General features: G+C 42.1%; 2 protein-coding genes across 10 annotated transcripts; one reads left to right on the top strand and one right to left on the bottom strand.

The window, feature by feature from the left end:
* Nucleotides 1–931: 931 nt before the first annotated feature.
* Nucleotides 932–19,761, top strand: LOC121543282 (CDC42 small effector protein 1). Of its 5 annotated transcripts, none has more exons than XM_041853037.2 (5): nt 932–1,059; nt 2,463–2,801; nt 6,077–6,181; nt 7,872–7,954; nt 19,627–19,761. In XM_041853037.2, exons 2-4 carry the CDS (start codon nt 2,748–2,750, stop codon nt 7,938–7,940), a joined length of 228 nt encoding a protein of 75 aa, XP_041708971.1. In that variant the 5' UTR covers nt 932–1,059; nt 2,463–2,747; the 3' UTR covers nt 7,941–7,954; nt 19,627–19,761. The 5 variants fall into 5 exon arrangements, with proteins under 5 accessions (XP_041708971.1, XP_045064872.1, XP_041708970.1 ...); XM_045208937.1 differs by lacking the exon at nt 19,627–19,761 and adding an exon at nt 8,621–8,960; XM_041853036.2 differs by lacking the exon at nt 19,627–19,761 and adding an exon at nt 8,187–8,960.
* LOC123482162 (BCL2/adenovirus E1B 19 kDa protein-interacting protein 2-like) lies at nt 13,758–26,268 on the bottom strand. Of its 5 annotated transcripts, none has more exons than XM_045208927.1 (10): nt 26,148–26,268; nt 20,393–20,473; nt 20,149–20,229; nt 19,801–20,058; nt 19,201–19,398; nt 18,029–18,152; nt 17,790–17,921; nt 15,797–15,883; nt 15,461–15,559; nt 13,758–15,352 (listed from the first exon to the last, which is right to left on the bottom strand). In XM_045208927.1, exons 2-10 carry the CDS (start codon nt 20,406–20,408, stop codon nt 15,328–15,330), a joined length of 1,020 nt encoding a protein of 339 aa, XP_045064862.1. In that variant the 5' UTR covers nt 20,409–20,473; nt 26,148–26,268; the 3' UTR covers nt 13,758–15,327. The 5 variants fall into 5 exon arrangements, with proteins under 5 accessions (XP_045064862.1, XP_045064859.1, XP_045064861.1 ...); XM_045208924.1 differs by having other exon boundaries at nt 20,149–20,207; XM_045208926.1 differs by having other exon boundaries at nt 18,029–18,131; nt 20,149–20,207; nt 26,148–26,265.

Genomic DNA, 26,268 nt, shown 5'->3' with positions numbered 1-26,268 from the left:
TGGTCTGGGGCTGTTTCTCATGGTTCGGGCTAGACCCCTTAGTTCCAGTGAAGGGAAATCTTAACGCTACATTATACAATGGCATTCTAGATGATTCTGTGCTTCCAACTTTGTGGCAACAGTTTGGGGAAGGCCCTTTTCTATTTGAGCATGACAATGCCCCCAATACAAAGGGAGGTCCATACAGAAATGGTTTGTCGAGATCGGTGTGGAAGAACTTGACCATCGAACACCTTTGGGATGAATTGGAACGCCGATTGCGAGCCAGGCCTAATTGCCCAACATCAGTGCCCGACCTCACTAAGTCCCCGCAGCAATGTTCGAACATCTAGCGGAAAGCCTTCCCAGAAGAGTGGAGGCTGTTATAGCAGCAAAGGGGGGGCCGACTCCATATTAATGTCCAGGATTTGGAATGAGATGTTCGACAAACAGGTGTCAACATAATTTTGGTCATGTAGTGTACTTAGCATGTTAGCTAACCCTTCCCCTTCCCCTAACCTTAACCTTTTTATCTAACTCTTATCCTAACCCTAACCTTAACCCGTTATCTAACTCCTAAACTTAACCCTAACCCCTAACTCCTAGCCTAGCTAACGTTAGCCAGCTAGAATTTATAACATATCATACGTCTTGCTAATTCGTAACATTTAGTTCATTTTGCGAATTCGTAAGATATAATATGAATTGTAATTCGTAACATATCATACGAAATGGGTGATGGACATCCACCAATTAATACATACCATACGAAACATAACATATCATACCAAATGGAGTGTCTCTGATTTATTTACAGAATAATACGAAATGCTCTGAATGCTCTGAGACCAGGTTGCAGCATAGCAGAAAATATCCCAGATTGTGCAATGTAATGCCTGTTGATTTTCTTCCACTTGTGGCGCTATAGTTCTGCCACCGTAAAAGCCTGAGAAGGAGGAGTATTGCCTACTGCAGAACATAGGAGACGTTTTACTTTACCACATCTCGACTCGTGAGCTGACCGTTTTACAGATATCATGTTCGTTTGAGGGAGAAAACGGATTCCACACTGCTTTTACGGTAAAGACAAATTGGTTGGTATTGGTTGTTAAATTGTGGTACGGCTCTAGTTGTAAGTGTATTCCTATGCTAATTTCCGAGTGACTGTATTCAGTGAACGGTTTTGGTGTTGGGAACTCGCGACAGTGTTTGTCATTAGTAAAATGTTAAATGCAGATGTTACTTACATTGTTGCCTTACAGATGTTTCCGCCGAGACGGTGGCGTACAGGCAGACAAAGATAATGCCTCAATACAAAATATTGCGAATGTTCATTTGAGAATTAGGCTACATTCAATGTCCCTACTCTTTAAAAATCACACTAATCAAAATTGGATATTGGACACATTAATACACATTGAATGAACACCTCTTTTCAGGAAATTCAATTGGATAGTCACTCAATATTATTTAACATGGCTGTTGCCCTGTTGTATAGAGGCTACAACAGAACACTGTAAATCAATGGCCGGTGTTGTTCTCAGGCCAGGCATCTTTAAGTAGACCTACAGTTAAAAAACTGGAGATACACATATGCTACACATATTCACCCCTCACACTCTCTCTCACACACACACACACTCTTTACCTTGACCTCCTGGTTCAAAGTCGAGTTCAGTTTGTATAGTGATACAGTATACCCAGTCCTCTTTCTTTGACCTCTACATTTTTTTTGGTTTTACAAAGATTCAAGGGGGTAGGTACTCGTTTGGGAAAGAATGTGCTTGTCTGGTTATTTACCAGTATTTTATAAGACTGTGAACTAATATGACTACAGGTATATCAAAGATCAAAGCATAGTTGAGATCTTACTAAACCTAGTTCAATTCAGTGCTAAAACTGATGACTTTAATCAAAACAAAAGTTTAATTATTAATCAATCTCCTATTGAAACCACTTGATTTTACAGAGTATTAGGCCTATGTTGTACAGGGCTCTTAGGTCTTGCATGTCACAGTCCTAAATGTCTATCTTTCAATCCTGAATCAAATCCATTTGTAAGACCGACTGGTCAATGAAGCTTACATCACATAATGATTTGGTCCCAGTTTAATAGAGTTTACTGTGACGGATGGAGAAGAGAAGCCCTGTAGTATATCTGCAGCCCTTTTCTGAGGGACAGTTGACCCGGGTCCTGATCTTTCAGTGGGTGTTTCCATTATGACAGGAAGTCCCTTGTCTTGCATGAGTGTCACAGACAGGAAGAGTGATAAGCACATGTGTGGGGGACCCACATTGACTGACAGCAAATAGGCCTTTGGAGATGTAGGCCTATTTGGCATGGGGATGCTGAAATGTAGAAATGAACATGCCCACAGTACCGTATCTGGATTGATTGATGTGCTATTCCAGCAGGTGGAGATTGTTTCACTTCCTGTACCTTGTCAGCCTTCAACTAATGGAATCTGGTTTTGACTCGACAGGCCCTACAGTACCTGAGGCAGTGGAAATCTGGGGAGACGAGCATCCACAGGAGATGAAAAGGTGACATTCTAAACGTTCAGAGAAAGTAATAGAACCGGACTTGGCACTGAGCCTTGGGGGACACCCATCCTTTTTGTTGGTACTGAACTAGTTGCTGCAACGCCCTCACCATTGCCCCCCAAGCGGCGTTCTTGTTCTCCACTACATTCTCCGCTGCCTGCAGGGCATCCAGAGAGAACCAGGGCCTCCGGACTCGTTCCGAGCTCAGCAGCAGCACAGCAGGGATGAGCGAGTTCTGGCACAAGATTGGCTGCTGCGTGGTGGCCAAACCTCCACCGGTGAGTTTGTCCCCTCTGAGAAATCATTGGAACACACAGTAACTTTTTAGCTGCCCTGCTTTTACAGCTCCAAGGTCAGTGGGTGGAGATTAAGGGCTTGCCTGGTTTAAGATGTTTACCTCCAAGAGTTTGGATATTAGATTGACCACACCACCATATCTACACCTTCACTAGTCAGAAGAGAGCCCTCTGCTAGCGTCAGTGGTGTGAGAAATAGGTCAGGTAGATGGTGAGGGAGTGGAAGGAGGAATGACTGGCCTTTTCTGTTGTTTTGAAGTGGGTGACCCACATAGTCCCGAAGGTCTGCCTGTCTGGAGGGCTAGACCTCAGCCCAGACACGAGACATGCACAGACAACGACTGCTCTGTCATTAGACATGACCTCTTATTAAAGAGATGGTGAATCAGGATTAAGAAGACGTAGATAAGGCTGGGTTAGGATGGGTTCAACCTTAGTCTAGCTCATAGAAATATGGAACTTCATATAAAAAGAAAAGCGAAACAAGAAACACTCAGCTATTACCAGATTAGAAAAATATCAAGGCTAATGGCCCAAGCACCCATACACTTTCACCTTGTGTTTAACCTTAAGGGTACTGTAAAATGTAGTAGAAGAATAATAATAATAATTATTATTGGTATTATGTCAAATATGGAGATTGTCTCCCTCCACAGCATGTCTCTATGGTAACTCCAGAACCCTCCTCTAACAACTAATGGGGTCTCTGAGGGGAAGTGGGCTTCTGGCATGTGCTGCTATTGAGCTCATTCTTTTTCCTCCTTCCTCCTCCCGCTCCTTTATTTTTAGGTCCTTGTTTATTCTATTGTTGGTACGAGAGAAGGCCAGACTAGAATGGGTGTATAGTGTGTGGTGGCATACTAACAAGTGTTACTTCCCAGAAAGGCTTGCTTTGTAAATTGTGTTTATTTCTGATAACAGTGCAATGACTACATGTCGTTGGGCCTGTGCATAATGTAATTAACTTTTTTTTGTTTTTATAAATCCCTAATTATTCAAATTAATACTAGCCTATTTAATAATTGCTATGTGGCAATTGCACTATACAGTCAGAATATTGATACAGTCAGTGTGGTCTTGTTCCATAATGTGAAATGGCTCATTAATTCCTGTCAGTTCTGGGTTGTCTCTGTCTGCACCCAGTGTAGCCTGTTGTAATAAGTGGGGCTTATTCACACCACTGCTGGCAAGTGATGACACGCCTACACACTCACAGAACTGAACATGCTCTAATAAAGCAAGTATTAGAGAAGGTCAACATTCCCATTACATTTATATAATTTAGCAGACTCTCTTATCCAGAGCAACTTACAGAAGCAATTAGGGTTAAGTGCCTTGCTCAAGGGCACATCGGCAGATTTTTCACCTAGTCGGCTTGGGGGATTCGAACCAGCGAGCTTTCAGTTACTGGCCCAAATCTCTTAACCGCAAGGCTACCTGCTGCCATTGATTTTTAAATAACAAATAGATGATGGACAGAACAACTCTTATCAAAGATCATCCAATTCAGGTCACAAAATGCATACTGGACTCTCTCTCTATATATATATATATATATATATATATATACAGTGAGGAGAACAAGTATTTGATACACTGCCGATTTTGCAGGTTTTCCTACTTACAAAGCATGTAGAGGTCTGTAATTTTTATCATAGGTACTCTTCAACTGTGAGATACGGAATCTAAAACAAAAATCCAGAAAATCACATTGTATGATTTTTAAGTAATTAATTTTCATTTTATTGCATGACATAAGTATTTGATACATCAGAAAAGCAGAACTTAATATTTGGTACAGAAACCTTTGTTTGCAATTACAGAGATCATACGTTTCCTGTAGGTCTTGACCAGGTTTGCACACAATGCAGCAGGGATTTTGGCCCACTCCTCCATACAGACCTTCTCCAGATCCTTCAGGTTTCGGGGCTGTCGCTGGGCAATACAGACTTTCAGCTCCCTCCAAAGATTTTCTATTGGGTTCAGGTCTGGAGACTGGCAAGGCCACTCCAGGACCTTGAGATGCTTCTTACGGAGCCACTCCTTAGTTGCCCTAGCTGTGTGTTTTGGGTCGTTGTCATGCTGGAAGACCCAGCCACGACCCATCTTCAATGCTCTTACTGAGGGAAGGAGGTTGTTGGCCAAGATCTCGCGATACATGGCCCCATCCATCCTCCCCTCAATACGGTGCAGTCGTCCTGTCCCCTTTGCAGAAAAGCATCCCCAAAGAATGATGTTTCCACCTCCATGCTTCACGGTTGGGATGGTGTTCTTGGGGTTGTACTCATCCTTCTTCTTCCTCCAAACACGGCGAGTGGAGTTTAGACCAAAAGCTCTATTTTTGTCTCATCAGACCACATGACCTTCTCCCATTCCTCCTCTGGATCATCCAGATGGTCATTGGCAAACTTCAGACGGGCCTGGACATGCGCTGGCTTGAGCAGGGGGACCTTGCGTGCGCTGCAGGATTTTAATCCATGACGGCGTAGTGTGTTACTAATGGTTTTCTTTGAGACTGTGGTCCCAGCTTTCTTCAGGTCATTGACCAGGTCCTGCCATGTAGTTCTGGGCTGATCCCTCACCTTCCTCATGATCATTGATGCCCCACGAGGTGAGATCTTGCATGGAGCCCCAGACCGAGGGTGATTGACCGTCATCTTGAACTTCTTCCATTTCTAAACAGTTGTTGCCTTCTCACCAAGCTGCTTGCCTATTGTCCTGTAGCCCATCCCAGCCTTGTGCAGGTCTACAATTTTATCCCTGATGTCCTTACACAGCTCTCTGGTCTTGGCCATTGTGGAGAGGTTGGAGTCTGTTTGATTGAGTGTGTGGACAGGTGTCTTTTATACAGGTAACGAGTTCAAACAGGTGCAGTTAATACCGGTAATGAGTGAAGAACAGGAGGGCTTCTTAAGGAAAAACTAACAGGTCTGTGAGAGCCGGAATTATTACTGGTTGGTAGGTGATCAAATACTTATGTCATGCAATAAAATGCAAATTAATTACTTAAAAATCATACAATGTGATTTTCTGGATTTTTGTCTCTCACAGTTGAAGTGTACCTATGATAAAAATTACAGACCTCTACATGCTTTGTAAGTAGGAAAACCTGCAAAATCGGCAGTGTATCAAATACTTGTTCTCCCCACTGTGTATATATATATATATGCTCTCTGCACACTGTAAAGTTTGTAAGGCTTTTCTTCCACCGGGATTGATTGCGTAAAATTGCATAAGTCCCCCTTTTCTATTTCCAGAGAAAGAGGCGGAGGAAAATCGACCGCAGCATGATCGGCGAGCCCACAAACTTTGTCCACCTGACACACATTGGCTCTGGGGAGATGGCAGCGGGCCGGGCCCCGGTAAGAGAGATACATAGACTGACTGGGGGTGGCGTGTCTTAAAATGTGTTGAGATATTGTCTAGATATATTGTGTAGTGAAGATGGTGTAGTGTGTGTGTTGCAAGTGCACCTTATGTTACTCCTCAGTACATGGGCTGGGCTTTGCAGCTTCCAACCTGCCGCTAGGAATGTTGGCCTGGTTTCCCACGGAATACAGTCACGTTGGACAGGGAATGAGAGGAGGAATTGTAGAAACGCTGGGAAATGTTTCTCAATTCATTCACCTATTGGTAGGATATGGATGGTAACTGTAGTTTGAAACCTGTTACGCTATGACGGATAGAGCTGCATACTATCAGAATACTAGCCAATCACTAATCTGGTCACTGTTTATGAAGGATAGAGCAGAAATACTATCAGAATACTAGCCAATCACTAATCTGGTTACTGTTTATGATGGATAGAGCTGCATACTATCAGAATACTAGCCAATCACTAATCTGGTTACTGTTTATATAGTATGGAAAGTGGTAGGTTGAATTGAGTGATGGTCCATTTCTCAATTTACTACATGATGTTGACGCTATCAGTACGCAAATGGTGTACTACTGTATGTCACTCTGCTAAATGACTAAAATGTAAATGTAAAATGTCTATCACTGGTAAACGACTGAATGTTCCGTTGCTGTTTATTATCTATGCATAGTCAGTTTAACTCTACCTACATGTACATATTACCTAAATTACCTTGACTAACCGGTGCCCCCGCACATTGACTCTGTACCGGTACCCCCTGTATATAGCCTCCCAACTGTTCTTTTATTTTACTGCTGCTCTTTAATTATTTTTTATTTATCTATTTTTTACTTAACACTTATTTTTCTTAACTGCATTGTTGGTTAAGGGCTTGTAAGTAAGCATTTCACTGTAAGGTCTACACCTGTTGTATTCAGCACGTGGCAAATAAAATGTGATTTGATTTGATCATGACCTCCATTGCGAAAGTCAACTGATTTTAAATGACACATTTACACATTCTGTCATGATGCGGGCTGAGAACAGTCAGGTGGAGGAGTAGGTTGCTGAAACATAATGTTACTGCCCTCCGTGTTACATCATTCCATTTCCTCAACTGCTGTTGCGTAACCCTCTAATGTCCATTGTTCTGTTATGACCCATACCATAGCTGTCAGACTGTAGTTCTTCTAGTGTTCATCAAGCACATTCCATTTCTGCAACGCTTGACGTCAGAATGATTGATCCACAACTGTGCGTTCATCCAATTCTGACAAACAGAGAGACACACTCTTTGCTTGAACTGCGTCGTTAAAAAGTCAAGGAAAAAAACCACAGGCTAAAGCAAATCCCATTCCTCCTCACTCCATCCCCATCATATGGTCATAATCATGCTTATGTAAAGACATAGGTTATGAGTAATGCTGCTGGCCATATGGATCAAATGTAGATGGTAAATGTTGTCAGCAGTCCAAATGGGATCATGTTTCATATGAACCCCACATAAACAGATGGTTAAATATGTTACATAAAATGATACAGTATAGAAACAACACATTAAATCATAGTCCTAATTCTGGCTTCGGATCCTGCCTCTCCATCCGTATCTTATCATGAAGAGGTTATGCCTTTTGATAGGAAAATGACTAAGTGTCTGTAGAAACTCTAACAGTCGTTATCTTCCTGTCCTGCAGTCAGGGCCGGTTCAGGAACAGATGAGGTCAAAGGGACCCAGTGCCAACGGCCGCAAGAGCATGTTATAGCTGCTGCCTACCAAGTAAGTACCCAGTCAATGAAGCTATCGCCATATCTGCAATGCAATATCTTGTCTGGAACTAACCTTCTTTATTTCTCTGGAACTAAACTTATTTATTTCTCCGGAACTAACTTTCTTCACTTCTCCGGAACTAACCTTCTTCACTTCTCTGGAACTAACCTTCTTCACTTCTCTGGAACTAACCACCTTCACTTCTCTGGAACTAACCTTCTTCACTTCTCTGGACTTGTAGAACTAACCACCTTCACTTCTCTCTGTAGGCATGGAGGACCATTTCCATCACCCTCTATGCGCCCCCTCTCATCCCATCCCAAATCAAAAGCAGCCACTGCAGCGCAACCTGTTTCCAATGAAGCACTTGGCAAACCTGAGAGCGTTCCCTAATAGAGAGCAGAGAGGCTCTTCGTGACGTCTGCAGGATCCATTTAGCCAAACAGGACCATGCCCTTTCTGTGGTTACCACAATAATCACCCTGCTCAGAGGAGGATAGACAGACATGTTTTTTATGCTTTTTTAAAAGAAAAGTATTTGTCTTTGATGGACTTTGGACTTCCACTGTATTTCAGCCAACAACGTTTCTGTGTCCATGCCAGCAAGCGTGTGTGAGAGTGCCGGTGAGAGTGCTTAGCAAAATGTGTTGACTAACATGGCTGATTCCATTTCAGGAAGTGAAGATGATGTTCTCAACGGATCACCTGAATGTTGCAAACTATTGACCTACTGCCAAACAATTAGTATACAAAATATTTTGCGTATCTGTCTACTGAATGAGGATGCACCTTTATTTTTCTACAGTGCATTGTTAAAGATGTGTGTGTGTGCAAAATGCTATGTGATTTTATTGCTGTTTAGATGCCAGTACTGAGTAGTGTTATTCTGATTGTGCCATTTGCCATAGAACCCCATTTGGACTGCTATCCAGTTGCAAGCATACAGGTAACTGCCAAAATAAAGGAAACCCCAACATAAAGCGTCTTAATAGGGCGTTGGGCCACCACGAGCCAGAACAGCATCAATGCACCTTGGCATAGATTCTACAAGTGTCTGGAACTCTATTGGAGGGATGCGACACCATTCTTCCACAAGAAATTCCATCATTTGGTGTTTTGTTGATAGTGGTGGAAAACGCTGTCTCAGGCTCCGCTCCAGATCTCCCATAAGTGTTCAATTGGGTTGAGATCTGGTGACTGAGACGGCCATGGCATGTGGTTTACATGGTTTTCATGCTCATCAAACCATTGTGTATTGTCATCCTGGAAGAGACCACTCCCATCAGGATATAAATGCTTCACCCTAGGTTGAAGGTGATCACTCAGAATGTCTGTGTACTTATTGGCGTTTACCTTGCCCTCTAAGGGGTTGAGTGGACCTAAACCATGCCAGGAAAATGCACCCCACACCATAACAGAGCCGCCAGAACCCTCATTTACTCAAGTGTTTCCTTTATTATAGCAGTTACCTGTAGCTGGTCACTGTGATACACAATTTACTGGCACCTACTCTGAAAAACCCAAACTATTAGTCAGCGGGGAGAGTCTGTTAGTAACAGGGGTTGTTGTTGAAATTAGAAACACCCTGACAGTTACGGGGCTTTCCAGTGATCTATCCTGGAATTACTCGGGAATGCCACTCATTAAATCAACTGCATCGAAGGAACATTCCATAAGGTTGTTTTTTCTCTTGTCTGGGGCAGGGGAGATGTCCACCCCCTTGATCAGAATGGAAAATTCCAACCATTTCACTGTGCATTCCCCTTGTAATTTCTATATGGCCTCCCACTTGAGCTTGTTGTAGGCGATGTGCACTCCAAGCTGGCTTGTGTCCCACATGACATACATACGATAGTGACATACATTCTGAAACCAGGCGGGGTTTAAAAAAAATCTGATTTAAATCATACAGTAGAATTGCAAGTTTGTTTCCTGTACACAACTGTATTTCTGACCTGCTTAGTATACGCAATCTATTGTGAATAACTCATCACTCTGTAGTTTGTTGCTAATATTGGATATTAAGTGTGTCCACAGGGGGGAAAACTGTCACTGTTTGAATTGTAATGTTTTTAATATTGTATCTTATGTGATTTTGCTACGCCATTATCTTATGCCAGAGCATATGGATAGTGCCGTACATGTACAGTATGTTGTCCCTTTCACTAATACCTTATCTTTTTTATACACTGGGCCTAATGTTTACTTAATGCTGAAGATAGCTGAAGGGGTGACTTTGCATATTGCTTTGTGACTTTCCTATCTTTGTTAGAGCATGTAATACTGAGTAAATTCTCAGCCCAACAGAATGACTGCTGCCTTGAAGTTTCTTGTACAATGTACATTGGTAACGTCAGTAATTTGAGTCTGTCTGTTGGCATTTTAAGTTTCTTTCCTATCTTTATCATGATTGTTATTAGACCAAAGCTTAAGTTCAAAAGAAATTATTTGTGCAACCTCTCGGTTTTTTACTGAAAATACAGTTCACATTCTGAATATAATTCTGTGTGAGTAATCTCATCTGTTGCTGACGGTGAATCTGAATGTTATCACCAAATGTGTTACTCAATTTTCACTGCCTGGTACAGAAATAATATCATTAAAACCAACTGGTTTCAGTGGCCCCTATGGGCTCTGCTGTGAACATTTCTGGGAGATGATTGTATCATTTTCATTTAAGTTAAATCTATAGTTGCTACATCCATTTTGGGATGTATAAATACATGATATATACCCATTGATTCTTGAATATCTTATAAATGCCTCACAAGCTTAGTTCAACTATATTTTTTATATCATGGATGGTTAGCCCTTGCATCCATAGCTCTGTCTATGAATTTGAGAGTGGTTAAATTTTTCCAGGCCCATCCCTCAACTTTCTACCAAAACACAGGCATGGCGGCCGCTTTGTTATTGTTTCAATTAAGGATTCAAGCTTTAATCTCAAACTACTTCAACAAACTCATATCTCACTGACATCCATCTGGTATAGCACAAATATTGCAGTCTAAACAAATGCACTAAAATAAATGGAACGTATGCTATAGTCTGTGTAAATCTCGCTTTTAAAAAACATACATTATAACAAAGATGTTAACATAAATGATGCAACTAACAATGCAAATAGTTGGTATGGAAATCTTGTTCTAAGAGCAGCCCAGGGTTGAGTGAGTAGACAGGTGCAAGGGCCATGTTCCAGCAGCAAAGCCCACTGGAACAGAAGATTACAACATAAACGGGAGTAGACTCCATGAACTATCTAACAATGTGAAATACATTCCTAAGTAGAGGATGTGTGAAGGCTACAGTATGTTAGTGGAGGATGTGTGAAGGCTACAGTATGTCTAGTAGAGGATGTGTGAAGGCTACAGTATGTCTAGTAGAGGATGTGTGAAGGCTACAGTATATTAGTAGAGGATGTGTGAAGGCTACATTATGTTAGTAGAGGATGTGTGAAGGCTACAGTATGTCTAGTAGAGGATGTGTGAAGGCTACAGTATGTTAGTGGAGGATGTGTGAAGGCTACAGTATGTCTAGTAGAGGATGTGTGAAGGCTACAGTATGTCTAGTAGAGGATGTGTGAAGGCTACAGTATATTAGTAGAGGATGTGTGAAGGCTACATTATGTTAGTAGAGGATGTGTGAAGGCTACAGTATGTTAGTAGAGGATGTGTGAAGGCTACAGTATGTTAGTAGAGGATGTGTGAAGGCTACATTATGTTAGTAGAGGATGTGTGAAGGCTACAGTATGTTAGTGGAGGATGTGTGAAGGCTACAGTATGTCTAGTAGAGGATGTGTGAAGGCTACAGTATATTAGTAGAGGATGTGTGAAGGCTACATTATGTTAGTAGAGGATGTGTGAAGGCTACAGTATGTTAGTAGAGGATGTGTGAAGGCTACAGTATGTTAGTAGAGGATGTGTGAAGGCTACAGTATGTTAGTAGAGGATGTGTGAAGGCTACAGTATGTCTAGTAGAGGATGTGTGAAGTCTACAGTATGTTAGTAGAGGATGTGTGAAGGCTACAGTATGTTAGTAGAGGATGTGTGAAGGCTACAGTATGTTAGTAGAGGATGTGTGAAGGCTACAGTATGTCTAGTAGAGGATGTGTGAAGGCTACATTATGTTAGTAGAGGATGTGTGAAGGCTACAGTATGTCTAGTAGAGGATGTGTGAAGTCTACAGTATGTTAGTAGAGGATGTGTGAAGGCTACAGTATGTTAGTGGAGGATGTGTGAAGGCTACAGTATGTCTAGTAGAGGATGTGTGAAGGCTACAGTATGTCTAGTAGAGGATGTGTGAAGGCTACATTATGTTAGTAGAGGATGTGTGAAGGCTACAGTATATTAGTAGAGGATGTGTGAAGACCACAGTATGTCTAGTAGAGGATGTGTGAAGGCTACAGTATGTCTAGTAGAGGATGTGTGAAGACTACAGTATGTCTAGTAGAGGATGTGTGAAGGCTACATTATGTTAGTAGAGGATGTGTGAAGGCTACAGTATGTTAGTGGAGGATATGTGAAGGCTACAGTATGTCTAGTAGAGGATGTGTGAAGGCTACATTATGTTAGTAGAGGATGTGTGAAGGCTACAGTATGTTAGTAGAGGATGTGTGAAGGCTACAGTATGTCTAGTATAGGATGTGTGAAGGCTACATTGTGTTAGTAGAGGATGTGTGAAGGCTACAGTGTGTTAGTAGAGGATGTGTGAAGGCTACAGTATGTCTAGTAGAGGATGTGTGAAGGATACAGTATGTTAGTAGAGGATGTGTGAAGGCTACAGTATGTTAGTAGAGGATGTGTGAAGGCTACAGTATGTTAGATGTGTGAAGGCTACCGTATGTTAGTAGAGGATGTGTGAAGGCTACAGTATGTTAGTAGAGGATGTGTGAAGGCTACAGTATGTCTAGTAGAGGATGTGTGAAGGCTACAGTATGTTAGTAGAGGATGTGTGAAGGCTACAGTATGTCTAGTAGAGGATGTATGAAGGCTACAATATGTTAGTAGAGGATGTGTGAAGCCTACAATATGTCTAGTAGAGGATGTGTGAAGGCTACAGTATGTCTAGTAGAGGATTTGTGAAGACTACAGTATGTCTAGTAGAGGATGTGTGAAGGCTACAGTATGTCTAGTAGAGGATGTGTGAAGTCTACAGTATGTTAGTGGAGGATGTGTGAAGGCTACAGTATGTCTAGTAGAGGATGTGTGAAGGCTACATTATGTTAGTAGAGGATGTGTGAAGGCTACATTATGTTAGTAGAGGATGTGTGAAGGCTACAGTATGTTAGTGGAGGATGTGTGAAGACTACAGTATGTCTAGTAGAGGATGTGTGAAGGCTACATTATGTTAGTAGAGGATGTGTGAAGGCTACAGTATGTCTAGTAGAGGATGTGTGAAGGCTACAGTATGTTAGTAGAGGATGTGTGAAGGCTACATTATGTTAGTAGAGGATGTGTGAAGGCTACAGTATGTTAGTAGATGATGTGTGAAGGCTACAGTATGTCTAGTAGAGGATGTGTGAAGGCTACAGTGTGTCTAGTAGAGGATGTGTGAAGGCTACAGTATGTCTAGTAGAGGATGTGTGAAGGCTACAGTATGTCTAGTAGAGGATGTGTGAAGGCTACATTATGTCTAGTAGTGGATGTGTGAAGGCTACAGTATGTTAGTAGAGGACGTGTGAAGGCTACAGTATGTGTAGTTAACTCAGTTCCTAGGTCTTATCTTAGAATAACCATCAGTCTTTATTTGACACCTGAAAACCTGAAGATGAATGATTCCATCTTCACTTATTTACTTAATTTCCTTCAACAACAACAAAAACACGATAGCCCAAAGACGAATCCCGTGATAACAACTTTATTTACATGAACAACTGATGACCAGACAGACCACCGGGACAAAGATGTGAATACAGAGGGGTACAAAATAATCCCTGAAAAACAAGCAGCCAGACTCTAGTCATGTGTTAACAAATGACCCCATATCCATCTCTGGTGACCAGAGGCCATTCGGTTTCCTCTCCTCCACAATGCAACACAATTCTGCCAAAACAGGCTCACGTGGAGCACTATAAGGAGTATTAATTTCAGAACACCCAGCTGACATGAGCGATACCAACCACCATATAATCTGACTGAATACTAATCTGATTTAATACTGAATGCATCATCGTCTCATGTATTTAAGATCTGTTGTTGTGTCCATAAATGTTAACTACCAGCAGTTTTTAAATGAGTCTTTTGAAGATTTAAAAACATCCCCAATATGGTGTTGTTATAATTCAGTAGCAGTAACATTGAAAATGTTTTTTTGCAGTGGTAGCATAAAGGACTGTAACATAAAACTATAAAAACAATACATTCAATAGCTCCCTTTTTCAGAAACATTTTCTTCATTTTCAGAATAATATTTTTCATCATCCCTTATTAATGGATATGTCACTGTTCCTGTGTATGAGTTACAGTAAACGCAGGCAGCAGTATTCTTCTTCCATAGCTACCTCACTTCCTGTGGCTGTCAAAGCCCATTTCCTGAATGCCTGCAGCATTGCCATGGTGACACCCCTTCCTTTAAAATTGTGTAAAAGCCCTTACCCATGTGGTAAGCAGTGCTCTAAAACAAATCTCTTAGAAAGTGAGAAGATCATTCAGCTATAGAAAGTATGGTTAGAAAATTACAATTAGAAAAGTACAGGTTGTTCAAGAGTTCTCTTACATAAATATTTGCTCTGAGGGTAGGCTATAAAAAGGCTTAGGTTTACAACCAAGGTCAGAATAATACAGTAAAATATGTCAGAATTTATGTAATGATGTAAATTCAGATTTTTAAAATTAAATGCACTTTATATAAGTGTCTCCATCTTAACCTCTGGTATTTGTTGCGCATCAATCACATTCTAGTAAACATTAAAAGGTGACATCCCATCTACCTGACAGTCAAAAGTGTTGTACTTGGCACTAGAGTGCAGTAAGCCCTTACAAATAATGTAGCAGTAAATGTTGTGTTCAAACGGACTGTAGGTTGCCCCTTGATGACAGGTCTCACAAATCACTCTGGCATCAATACATATGACAGGGTTGCATTCAAGTACCACAAAATAGGGGTAGTTATGAAACTGTTGCAAAGCCATTGGCTTGGGGTAGTGAACTTCTTTAGTGACATTACATTCAACGATGAATAAATAAAAGGTGTGTCTGTACAAACTGAACGTTTTTCATTTTCTGTACAACAAAAGTGCTGCACGTCCAAGCATACCTGCAGGGTGACATTTAGACTAGTTAACCTTTGAACTTCCATGGTTCCTGATCGTCCGCTGTCGTCCCCTCCTTCGCCTTTCCACTCAAAATGTCCGCTCTTTGGCTTCCCACGATATGTGCCTCACCTCATCCGTTCATCCTCGCATCATACCTAGAGAAAACAAAGCACTTTTAATATGGGAATAGTGTATCCTACAACATAAAAGTAAAATTGTAATAACTTCTAGGCTATATAGCTCTCGAGAACCCAGTCACTCACTCTCGGATGCTGTCGGGAATCTGCAGGCGTTCCATGGGGATGTACTCGGACAGCTCCTGCAGGCTGTGAATGAAGCGGATCTTCCGGCTGAACTTCTCACTGTGGAGGGCACAGAGGTCAGAGGTTAGAGTGAACATCAGCACGGTCAAGGAACAGGCATATGCTGTAGCTAGATCTTCACAACAGATGGAGTGGGACTCGTTGAATCAGTGGGACTCGTTGAATCAGTGTGACTCGTTGAATCAGTGGGACTCGTTGAATCAGTGGGACTCGTTGAATCATCTTCTGAGGACTGACGTGCTTAAAATGAAATATGACTTGAATGGTTCTGCTCACCTGATGAAAGGCTTGACGACAGTGATGAGTGCTTTGATGTACCAGGCAGGGTGGACTACAAAGAGTCCCTTCAGATCCTTCCTCAACCTGCGAGGAGAACCATCACCATGACTCCACAGACATTACATTTACATGACTCATTTAGTCCGCATTTTTCAGAGTGAGTTACAACACGTGTCAAATCCGTAGGCTGAAACAACCACATGATATGAGTAACACCGTTGCTGAGGCAGATTCTCTGGATGGGACACGGTGAACGTCTGTGATTTCGTAAACAAACCCCTAGGGATGGGCAGAAACCTGACGTCAAGGTCTGTTTCTCTGAGTCACATGAACAAAATCATTCACTTAGACTCCTCAGTAAACACCAACCTTATTTGAGTTCAATACAAGAAGAATGTTCATCCTATCTGTAGTTCTCCTCTTAATGCCTTGGGAAGAGTGCCATGATATACAGCTTTGAGACCTGACTCTTATGATATGATTCAAAAGCTCACGGTCGCATAGCAACAGCATTTTCCTTCCTCCAAATTGAGCATGTGAGGTAACGTCTGAGGGCTGGTTTTCTCAAAGACACCAGTGTCTGGAAATAGGTCTGGTTTCGTCCAAGTTCTTAAAGAAGACATGCTACAGATGGAGGATCTAAATTGGATCACCCTGTTGCAGTATAACATTCCAGCAATGCAGGACATTTTTAACGTAGTGTATTTGAGGTATAAAAAGGCTTTTAAAGTTTGGAATTTCCACTTTAAAATACCGACTTGATTTTCCCTTACGAAAAATGTATCAACCCCTACACAAATGTCCATTAATTCTAATCCACATAATAATTCACATTTCCTGTTGCTTCAAGATAATTTTCCAATGTAGCAAACTGGCTCAAATTAAGATCCTACATCTGTACCTTTGGCACTATAATTCCCTAAAGCAGGGTTTCCCAAACTCGGTCCTGGAACCCCCCCCCCGGGTGCAAGTTTTGTTTTTTGACCTAGCACTACACAGCTGATTCAAATAATCAAAGCTTGATGATGAGTTGGTTATTTGAATCAGCTGTGTAGTGCTAGGGCAAAAAACAAAACGTGCACCCAAGTTTGGGAAACCCCGCCCTAACATATACCAAGAGCAAGATGATGGTCAACCTGAAGTTTTTCATGAATATTGTCTTCCATTGGGAGGCCACTGTGGTGCTTTATGTATGGGAATGTTATGTTGTGGAGTGTGGCCACTGGCCAGGCATGCAGAGACTGAACACTGAGCTGCCTTTATATGGACTATGGAAACATCTCAGTGATAAGGAGGACTACATCACAGTAGAACCAACAGAACAGATACAGTATGTGACAACTGGCAGAAACACCGACACTCTCTGATATACTTTTGTAAACGCACACACGTAAACGTATTATTAATATTGATTATTGTACTGCAATGTTGAGGGAGCCAGCAAACAAGCATTTCACTGCACCTTTTATACCTGCTGGAAACTGTGTACGTGAAGAATACTATTTGATTTTGATTTGGCACATGCACAACCTGCAGGGGTCAGAGGTTATCTGAGGAATGTCCAGAGGGGGCACTTCCCTGTGGTAGAGCTCCTCACAGCCCTGAATCATTACACTACCCTGTTGGAGAGATCCTCATAGCCCTGAATCATTACACTACCCTGTTGGAGAGATCCTCACAGCCCTGAATCATTACACTATCCTGTTGGAGAGATCCTCATAGCCCTGAATCATTACACTACCCTGTTGGAGAGATCCTCACAGCCTTGAGTCACTACAGCATTCCTGTGATATTTCATACAAGGGGCGGAGAAGCAGAGCTAGGACAGGAATAAGAGCCCTCCCATTACGTCCTCCCATTCTGTCCAATACCTGGAACACAGCAGTGCTATACAGAGAACCATAGGGACACTTGGCCCCTCCTCTGGACTCTTTCAGTACAACAAGAGAGGGAACCTTGTGAGAGAAAGAGCAAGAGGAACGTACTGTACCTTCTGTCAATGGAGGTGTAACACTGTCGCAGCCATTTGATGGCGGGCATCTTATTCCTGGGTGCCATGCTGCACAGGTACACCATGACATAGCCTTCTGACACCATCAGGTCCAGCGTGCCCACTATGTACCTGCACCGTACACACACACAAACCCAAATAATAAACAATAAAGTACTTTGATTGTCATCTTGAATTGAGTCCTCAACACCATTTGGTGTTTGTCCGTCTACACTGACCTGAAGAGATTGTCCATGACGTACTCATAGTTCTCCACCGTGTTCTCTGGTAGGTAACAGGAGGAGAACATGATGATGGCATTCATAGCCTGCCCGTAGTAACCTAGGAAACCCATAGGCATACCTAATGAGATACAGCATATAGAATTACATAGTGAAGAATGACAAGTTCCAACTGTGGAAGTATAGACAGAGTACATGTTGAATGTCCTCTACTAGTATAGTGTTAAGTACTGCTTAAGCAGTAGCTAATGGGGATCCTAATAAAATAAGGCAAATGGATTTCTGTTTGAACTCTCTGTTGTTGTTTGACATCATGATGAGGTAACTTGATTGGGCCCAGTAAAGCTATTCATAAAAGAGATACAATCTCATAGTCAAAGGAAGCCATCCTCCTCAACCTAACATACAATTATTTTAGGGGTATATACAGTAATATATAGATGGATTCACACTGAGTATACCAAACATTAGGAACACCTTCCTAATATTGAGTTGCACCCCCACCCCATTTTACCCTCAGAACAGCCTCAATTTGTCGGGGCATGGACTCTACAAGGTGTCGAACGCGTTCCAGAGGGATGCTGGCCCATGTTGACTCCAATGCTTCCTACAGTTGTGTCAAGTTGGCTGGATGTCCTTTGTGTGGTGGACCATTTTTGATACACACAGGAAACTGTTGAGCATGAAAAACCCAACAGCATTGCAATTGTTGACACAAACCGGTGCGCCTGGCACCTACTACCATACCCTGTTCAAAGGCACTTAAATATTTTGTCTTGCCCATTCACACTCTGAATGGCACAAATACACAATCTATGTCTCAATTGTTCCAAGACTTCTTAAACCTGTCTCCTCCCCTTCATCTTCACTGATTGAAGGTGATTTAACAAGTGACATCAATAAGGGATCATAGCTTTTACCTGGATTCACCTGGTCAGTCTATGTCATGGAAAGAACAGTTCTTAATGTTTTGTATATCAGATAGAATTACATAGTGCAACTGAAAATCATTCCCTTTCACTGAGGCCTGTCATTTTCAGCAAATGCATATAGTGGGAGCTACACAACAGATGCTGTGCCATATGGACTCAGCTGGATTTAGTTATGGAAGCGTTGATTTTACAGGCTGATCAAAGTAGCTACTTGACAGTCAGCTTCAGCTGTCTCACCTCCGTGGGACAGCACCTGGAGGTATGGCTCCAGGACACTCATGTTGACGTGGTACTCCTGTCCTGCCACGCAGAACCTTCTCCAGCGGCGCCCCCTGTTGTCCACCTGGTCTAGCTCCATGGAGCCCATCTCTGCCTGCTCCATCACCGTGGTGCCTGAGACACCATCCTCCCCCCGGCCCAGCCGCGGCAGGTCATCTGGGGGGGTCATCAGAGGTCAGATGAAGGTCAAGAATAGCGGGATTAGATTGTGCAAGCATCATACCATTCCATTTCAGAACGGAATTCAGAATTATAAAATGGAATGGAAGAATACTATGTTCCAAATTGGAATTTCTCTCTCTTGCTCTCTTGCTCTCTCGCTCTCTCACGCTCACTCTTTTTCTCTCTCTTTCTCTCTCTCTGTTTTCTGACCTCCCACTCCAGTTCATGCTACCCCCACACCGCTTCTGTCTCTCTCCCCACCCCCATACCACCCCCTCTCGCTTTCACCCTCCCACTCCAGTTCGTGCATGCAGTCTCTCTCCCACACCCCTCTCCCCACTGTCCCCATCCCCTCTTCTCTCACCCTCCCACTCCAGTTCGTGTCCCCTCTCTCACCCTCCCACTCCAGTTCGTGCATGCTGTCAGGGAAGTTGCAGGACTCGCTGTCTGAGGGCGTCTCCAGGGCCTCCAGGTTGATGTCCAGGTCCGTGTCGTCTTCGTCGGGTGAGAGAGCGGCGGCGGAGTACCCGGTGTCCCCCGACTTCACACTGCGGTCTGCTGAGTCGGTGCGGGACAGGGTCAGGCTGAGGGTGGGCGCCACCAGACGCTTCTTCCTTATGGGGTTTCCTGAAAGGGCCAGGCTGGTGGGTGGAGCTGGGGGAGTGGCACACACAGGTATTGTGGGATATGGTACAGTACTTTAGGAATAAGGCCTTTGCAGACATATGGGTATTAGGGATTTACCTGGTCTCTCTGCATTTTCTCCTGGGGTCTCAGGACTATGGGCATCTTCAGGAAGCGGTCTAGGGGGAAAATACAAAATACCTGAAAAAGCATAGAACTGCTTTCTTACCTGGTCATAACCAAAAATCATTCTTTGCAGGGACCTAAAATATTGTTTAAGATTTTCATGGTGAACAGGCTGGGGTTTACAGGTCATGTGGTCAGGGGGGTAAGGTTAAAGGTCAGGGTTAGGTTTGTCTCTGACCTGGGGAACTCCTCATCCTGCCATTCCTCCCTCAGCTCCATGTCCTGGATGTAGGGAGCAGCCTTCGCCCCCTCTGGACTCCTAAACAACAGACAGCATATCACAGTACATTCAATAGTCTTCAAATGCTTTGCTGTACATGCTGTAATAATCAAAAGGTTCAACAACAGTCTATAGTCCTAAAGAGCTCAAATAAGACAAAGTCTGACACTGATGAAGGCCACTGCCCAAACGCGTGTACCATGTTTTTAACGTGATGATGCCAAATTAATAAAGTCTTATTTGTAAAGTGTCTGTCAAACATTACGCACGAATCGCAAGGTCGAATCATTGAAATATGTTCATTGGTCACCAGGGGAGAACGACTGCCCCCTCTCATTGAAGCCACAGAAGTTCAAGGAGGATTGTGGTACTGCAGGCATTGTTAGCAGAAAACAGGATTATAGGAATGGGCATTTGACATTTTTTGACTGTTCTAGTACTCGCACAATTTATTTTCAAGTACTTCAATGGAGAAATATATTATTTTTTTTTAGAGCACAAGGCTCTCAGTGGAAAAAAAGATGTGTGCATTTATCTATATGCCAACAGTGCGCAACAATACCTAATTTATCAAAACCATTAGTGCTATTTAAGATTAATTTATTGAAACCGTAATATCAACTGGTTATATAATATTGTGGAACACAATCTTCAAATAGGCAGTAACCTCAGCAGTGCATAGAATGGCATAGCCTTGTTTAGTTAATTTAGCAGACAAGACACTCTTACTTCCCAAGCCCTTATCATGGTCAAGACACACCTATTTTATAGTTTTTTTTTTAAACATGATGTAATATAATAAATAGAATAGAATATTTTTCCAAATGAAAAAAGCTGCCAATGCGAAGTGATGCGCATCTCGCGTCAAGGGCAGTTATTCTCAAAGAGTGATCATTTGAAACGGGGCTCAATTTGGCGAGTTGAACGACTATTTTTTTCAGGGTTACAAACTAAAATCAGTCTTCTTTTCGATATACAGATGTTCATTTTAGTTTATTCTGACTGTTCTTTGTAATTTTCCAAATGGATTAACAATTCAACATTGAACACTAAATGGTGATGATATTTTTGGTGAGTAGGCCTATGTTTAATGATTCTGATGAAAATACGCTCTTTGTCTTTATCAAACTAATGTTTTTGTATATTTTCAGTGTGGAACCTGTCTATGTTTAGGGGGGTTATGGCCTAGGCTAACCAATTCTAAATGGCACTAGCAGTTCACAAAGTAGCCTAAGCCGAAAATAGACGGAAGGCAATCATTCAAAAACTGCAGCTCATTGTTGGAACACATATTTTCGTACCTCAATCAACCAGTCCATTTTGAATTTGTGATAAAACTGTCGTCATTTGGCAAGGAATGTAGATTGTGTTAGATACGTTTTTATATACATTTCTGTAGGTTTAACTGGAGCTTGTGTGGGCACTCAGCACGTGTGTGTGGAGGGAATGTTCGGAATGCAATTGAGTAAATGAAACACAGAGGGGAAAGGGAATTTAGGGAGAAGAACTGTGTGATGCTTGGCTTGGTTTCTTTTTTGTCAAAGCACATTTTTGACTTGCCATTTCAGGCTGGCACAAAGCACATTCCATAATTTTTTTTACATCTCTGGTTAAGATCGAGTTTTGACATCCATTCGAGTACTTGAGTACTCGATTACTCATGCCCAAGCCCTACCCTATTATAGTCAATAGAAAAATTGCAATCTTCGTGGTCAATCTTTGTGTAAAAAATTATAATAATTGCTTCTAATAGGCTACACCAGATGTATGTCCTTAAACAGATTATTTTAAAATCACACACAGAAGAAGTTATCAGGATGATGTAGTTGTTAATGGCAGCATGCAGTACCCCGGTCGGCCTTCAACTTGAGTGACTCAATGAGAGGTGGCAGCACAGACATCAATGAGCTATCAAGTCTTCACATAGGAATGAATGGTGTCACGTAATTGATGGCTTTGTCCATTCATATATACTGAAACTAAAGCCAATAGACAGACCCAGGGGATTTCTGCTGCGTGTGCAAACATGACCAAAATCTATTTGACACTAGACCCCATGCTCATACAGCTACATTGGTCCTCTAAGAGAAACAAGGGAGACATGCCAAGTTGACACAAAGACAAATCCCTATACTGTTCAGCTTCAAAGAGCAGCTTCTTCAGCTGTTGGGACAGTGCACCTGTTGCATTGCTCTATGTCAGAGCCGCTTCCGCATACACTCCTGCAAGCTAGCACCCCCCCCACACACACACACACACACACACACACGCACACACTGAGAAGGGTCCTCCAGTTCTCCCTCACCTCACTCCAGTGCTCAGAGAGTACACGGACAGACTCACACAACCAACCCAGTCTGACACAATCACGTCCAAGTGCAGCAGAGAGAGAGAGAGAAAAACTCACAATGCAGAAGCTTGCAACTTGTCTTACTCCAAATGTGTCCTCTGGCTGTCATTGGTCTAGAGACTGCCTCTGCCAGTGGACACACTTGACAAGGTTTCAGGACCACTACAAGAGTCAAACAGCACCCTCTGTGACTGTGCTTCCAGTACTCCATGGAAGAGTGGTTCACAAAGTGGCCAAACCCTTAGACCCACCAGCTGCCTGCATAGTGCATGTCCCCTATGCACATAAGTATGTCTGCTGACCACTTCCCTATATTACTTTTACGTTTCATTAGTGCTCACCTGTCATATGAATTATACTTTACAGACAGTAAAGGAACTTGGGCTTTAAAGTAATGATGTTCATATAGAATCACACTGTAAAGACATACAGATAAAGAATAGAGACTCATTTGCAAACTGTCATAAAGGGGGATAGTCTTTGTTTAGAAGACCACCAGCTGTCACTTTAAAATTAAAACAGAGTGATAAGCAAATGCTACATGCACCTCATAAGTTGACAAAGATAAAATATTATAATATTTCCAATTGTAGGCCCAACATAGAAAGAAATTAAGAATCGTGAAACTACAGTAAGTTTATCCATATATCTTAAGCACTTTTAGTGTCATTACACAGTATTAACATGTAGTAAACTAACTTTGTGCACCTGTATTCAAGCCGTTAACTGGATTATACAGTGCTTTCACATCAGCTTTCCGTCTCCAACAACCTAGTTCTACTGTAGTTACACAATGCCTTTGTAAATAAAGATAAAGACACAGAGATACACAAAGCAACGGAGCATAGCCTACCTTTCGCACTTTCCTTTGTATAAACGCGCACTCATCCAGACATCATTATTAAAAGATGAGCTAAAAAAAACGTTCAATGATCAAGACGATAAGTAATTTAAAAGTCGTCAATTGTAAACACTCCGACGTTCGCACAAGTGCGGTGTTCTGACGACCTACCCACACAGCAAACAATATATTAGCTTAGCCAATCAGAGGGCTTTGTACGTGCTCGGCTGGTGACACGGTCACCACACCTGAGTGAGTGAGGACTTCCTGATCTATAACTCAATGCAACTTGTAAACATATCAAAATGAGCAGATCCATATGAGATAAATATTACACGTAAATGGATTATCTCAATACAGCAAAGTGTCTCAAACTCTTACCACACTGAAAGGAAACACATTTGGGCAGCAATAACAGTTCCTGTTACTCAACTATCATAAAAAATGGTATTGCCTTCTCCTGATTTTTTTTTTTTAAGAGAATGACACATCAATAGATCTCTCAAGAGCCTGTATGTCTATGGCTTGATGAGTCAACCCAGCTGAACTCATGACAGTAAGGTTTAGCTGCGTTGGATGGTGAGATGTGCTCTGAGTATAAACTCATTATCTATTTAATCCTTTAAAATTTGGGCGTCTCATTATGACGTGCTCATTGTGGCACTGAATACCCTGAAAATCTTGTTTGGGTTCTAATCTTCAAGGAGTATGTTGGCTACTGCCCTATATATTGAGCATGTGTGATGCATTTATAATCTATTGTAATACTTTCAAAGAAAATGTACTTTAATGCATAATGATTCAAATGTATGATAAGAGGGGCTCGAATTAGACCACAGAGTTGAGTGATACATTTAATCACTTTGAAAATCCCAGACTTGGTTACACCCTGCATCCAATTCGACATCATGTTGTAATACTCAAAACCTTGGCCTATACCACAAGCATTACCATGTCAAGATCACATGCGGGCTATCTGAAAACGCAACAATAACATAACATTGACTTAACATATTACTTAGCATTTAAGCTTCTTTACCTTCTTTATGAGTTTGTCATCATAGACATTGACTGATGTGATTGGAGCATAGGGGGTTTAAAGGGTGTGTGTCTGTGTTGTAACCAACCAGTGAACAGATCTCAACCCATTTGAACACGAGGGAGACTGTGAGCGGCGCCTGAGACAGCGTTTTCCACCACCATCTCACCAAATGATGGAATTTCTCGTGGAAGAATGGTGTCGCATCACTCCAATAGCGTTCCAGACACTTGTACAACTATGCCAAGGCGCGTTGAAGCTGTTCTGGCTGCTCGTGGTGGCCCAACGCACTATTAAGACACTTTTGGTGTTTCCTTTATTTTTGGCAGTTACCTGTAGATGCGTGTAACAAAGCTGAAAAGGGTGGGAAGGGAAGACACAACCTCTGTGTTTTTGCATTGTTCTTGTTGAAGCATGCCTAGGGTGTATACTCTATCTTCCATTGTCCTCTATGTTAAGGAAACCTGATCTTGTAATGGCCACGGCCTGTTGAGGCAGTTGTTGTTGCCTCTGCCTATAGTAAGACAAGAGTAGATAGTAGGGATTAAACTAACGCCAAGAAAGCTATTATTCAAACTCCCATTCACCAGCTCTGCCAGCATTATAGTGTCAAAATATGTTCCTTGATCAGCAAATATAGAGTTTCGCTGAGCAACTATCTTTATTTACTCCCGTTACAGCCGGTATGTAGCCTACTTCCAAAAAAGGTATATAATTTTTTTTACAAGCAACAGAAGAAAATGCCTCTTCACCTCCGGCGGATAGACTGATGACAATATTCAGAAGGGATTCGGAAGGTGACATGTTGGAGGCGACTAATGATGACATCAGAGATACAGTGCCTGTCTTTCAGTACTGCGCAGTACAAGTGTAAGACAGAGACTAAGATCAATATGTTTCATTCAAATTACCGGTATATTAATTATAGGCCTAAACCAAGGACTATCTAGTGGCATTATTACATCACCCCAGACACTGCTCGTGAATCTTGTCAACAGCTCACAAAATCCAGTGGTAGAGGTTTCCCTTTAGTCCATGTAAACCTTAGCTATAAGACAAACATTGGCAATTACTAAGCCCATGCATGAATCAAGCTTTGTCAGCTTTGCAACGCCAGCGATTCAGCACTGAGGAAGTCCCACTACTGGCCTGGTTAGTTAGAGTGGCTTGTGATTTCACATTTCTCCTTTTGGTAACCCCTGTCCATTGTCCAGAGAACAGGTCATATGACATGGAGTTTAGAGGGGGGTAAAGGAGATAGATACAACACTCACACTTCAATACTCCATCTTTCCCTCTAGCAATTGAAATTCAATACTAAATCTTTCCACTTCCACTTCCTTTTTGTTTAAGGAAACCCACACCGCTATGAGCGCCACATCACATTTGATACAAACACTGGTTGTGAAACCATGGGTTTCCACAGAATAAACTAGCATAGTGGTAGATAAATACAGTTAAATTACTTTGTTTAATCACTTACCCATTTAGCATATACTGGTCCCCCTGGTCTGTATAGGTCCCCATATCGTCCACTCTGTGAGTGAGATCAGATGACTATCAGCACTGAATGGGCACCTCCAGGAACTAGTGTTTCTTGCAAA

The sequence above is a fragment of the Coregonus clupeaformis genome, chromosome 28 (assembly GCF_020615455.1).
Source record: "Coregonus clupeaformis isolate EN_2021a chromosome 28, ASM2061545v1, whole genome shotgun sequence".
Classification (NCBI taxonomy): domain Eukaryota; kingdom Metazoa; phylum Chordata; class Actinopteri; order Salmoniformes; family Salmonidae; genus Coregonus; species Coregonus clupeaformis.
The sequence above is the reverse complement of the archived record's forward strand: the minus strand, read 5'-3'. Positions and strand labels throughout refer to the sequence as shown.